The following is a 2,531-nucleotide window of genomic DNA, read 5'->3' as shown; positions in this document are numbered from 1 at the left end:
GCCCCCAGCCAGTGCCCCGGCACAGGAGGGCAAGGAGGTACGGACAGCGAGCTGCTGAGAGGCACGGGCACCTCCCCTGCAAGGGAACCCTGGGGGAATTGGGCTGGCTCAGCCTGGGCAAGAGAAGGCTTTGGGGGGACCTCATTATGGCCTTGCAGGGCCTGAAAGGAAGGATGAGGCAAGACAGTTGCAAGGGCCTGGCGTGACAGGACAAGGGGGAATGAGTTAAAACTGAAAGAGAGTAGGTTTAGATTGGATACGAGGGAAAAAAATTTTCCCTGTGAGGATGGTGAGGCACCGACACAGGTTGCCCAGGTAAACTGTGGCTGCCCAATCCCTGGAAGAGTTCAAGGCCAGGTTGGATGGGACTCTGAGCAGCCTGGGATAGTGGAAGGGGTACCTGCCCATGGCAGAGGGTTGGAATGAGGTGATCTTCAGGGTCCCCTTCCAACCCAAACAATTTAATGATTGTATGTAGCAGAGGTTTTAATGGAGTGAATGCCCAAGACCTTCTGCCCTGTGTGAGTTTTTAATAAATGTATTCATGTGCTGGATAAGTCTGATGGCCAAATCTGACATGCTGATATCCTTGCCTGCTTCTTCTGACCCTCTTTGAGAATAAGCACCTGATCTTAAAAGGAACTTAAAAGGCAGTTGGATAGGGACTGCTTCTGGATAGTTCTTAATTGGGGTCAGACTGTAACAATTATTTTTGAAGTGCAAACAGTTGTGTTTTCCTGCTTCCATAAACCTTAACTCTGTATGTAGCATGAAAGATGGATTTGAAAGCTCTTGATCCATTTCCTGAACTGTTTGAACCAGATAATTTCAGGAAACTGTTTGGAAACAGAGATTCTACTTTAATGAGGAAAGATTTTTCTTATTCAGTGTCTACTTCAGCTGTTCCCTTGACAGAATCTGCTGTGTAATACTCAATTACAAGAAATACACTAAAATTGAATATTTTCTGGAGATGCATTTTTCTTGATTGTTTTAAAACCTGCATTATGCTGGCTGTACTGCTGAAGAGAGGAAGGGTGTGGAGGTCAGCCCTTGCCTATAATAAGAGTTTGTTGTGTCTCAGGCAAAGACAACTGAAACACCTGCTGAAAATCCGGCTCCAGTGACACAGCAGAGTGGCGCTGAGTAATGTCCGGCTCCCCAGGCACCTTTACCATCGCTCAGGTAAGGAATGTGGACAGTTCTGTTTCCCAATGAAAGCAGAGTGTGTATGCTTCTAGGATTCTGGCTACATCCCCTTGTGTAGGGCTTGATATTTGTGAAAAATTCTGAGAGTGCTGTAGAGGCAAACCAAGATACTGCTTTTCTCTTCTTTCTTCCCTCTGCCTCTGTATTTGTCACAAAGTAAGTTTTACTTTATAATTGATTTATTTTTTTCCAGGAAGCTCTCTGGTCTGTATAGTAACAGCATCTGCTGATGAGTTATTTTATTTTAGGAAGATCCTGATTATGGACAGGATAAGCCAGTTGTGCTTATCCTGCCTGTTATAATTCTTTTCATTTGACATCTTGTCTATTTATTGAGACAGTGAAACTTAAACTGCATTTTTTAACATGTAGCTCTTCAACAGGTGTCCTAAAGTATCACTCAAAAGTAACACCAAAGAAACACACAAGCAATAAATTGTCAACAGCGATGATGAAAGCAAAGATCTGAAATACCAAAATGTAAAAGAAAATTTACCAGCAGCTGAGATCCAGGGAACGCCTACAAGATAGATGCATGAAGAGAGAAAGAGAGCGAGATTCAGAAAGAACAACCTCCCTAGTTTTAACAGCAACTGTGGAGCTATTTGGTTTTGGGGGTTTTTTTCCCTAGAATTTCACTGTTTTGCTAGTATTGATTTTTTTCAATTTTTCTTTTGGTATCAAACTGAAAAGGGAAAAAAAAAACAACCAAAGAACTAAAATTGAAATAAAATGCTTTTTGTATTGGATGCTGGTGCTAAACCTCCCAAGTGTGAGTTTTTTTTCTGTGCCAGTCCTGTTCACTGCAGGACATGGGGAGGACAAACTTCCGCTTTCCTTGTTAAGATCTGTTTGAAACTGTGCAGCATGGGTGACGTTCCTCACAAATAAAAGTGATTTCAACTACCAAAAAAAATCTGATTTAGAGTGTTTTTTCATGTTTGCTTTTAAAATAAGTCATTATTTTTATCTTGTTCCTTCAGCGCTTATATGTGAGAGAGCTGCCTCTTTGGTGTGTCTTGCTGGATGACACCTGAGCATGGTTATGTGGATATACTTTTGTGATTTCTTTGCAGAAGTTTTGTACTAAACAGCTATAACTTAGTGTTCCCTCTGTTCCTTTTGCTCTAATGATGTTTAATAGTTGGGTTTTCCTGTTACTGTCTTGTGGCAGGAGTTTGGGGCATGTGGAGTGAATTCCTGGAATGTTTTTTTCTCATCTGTTTTGCTAGGCTTTTGTGTTGTGTAAACAGTAGAATCCAAGTTTTGAGACTCTGTTCAAGGACACTTGTGTAGTAACTTTATCTAAGCTTCTGTTTTGA

General features: G+C 41.6%; 1 protein-coding gene across 1 annotated transcript in view; it reads left to right on the top strand.

The window, feature by feature from the left end:
- YBX3 (Y-box binding protein 3) overlaps nt 1–2,125 on the top strand; it is an 18,216-nt gene extending 16,091 nt beyond the window's left edge. The window contains 4 exon segments of the mRNA XM_031064258.1: nt 1–2; nt 4–37; nt 1,085–1,185; nt 1,593–2,125. The exon segment at nt 1–2 is cut by the window's left edge and continues 127 nt beyond it. Coding sequence (XP_030920118.1) covers nt 1–2; nt 4–37; nt 1,085–1,150 — 102 coding nt within the window. The 3' untranslated portion in view covers nt 1,151–1,185; nt 1,593–2,125.
- Nucleotides 2,126–2,531: the final 406 nt, after the last annotated feature.

Source organism: Geospiza fortis, unplaced genomic scaffold (assembly GCF_000277835.1).
Source record: "Geospiza fortis unplaced genomic scaffold, GeoFor_1.0 scaffold242, whole genome shotgun sequence".
Lineage (NCBI taxonomy): Eukaryota > Metazoa > Chordata > Aves > Passeriformes > Thraupidae > Geospiza > Geospiza fortis.
This window is presented reverse-complemented; position numbering and strand designations above follow the sequence as displayed.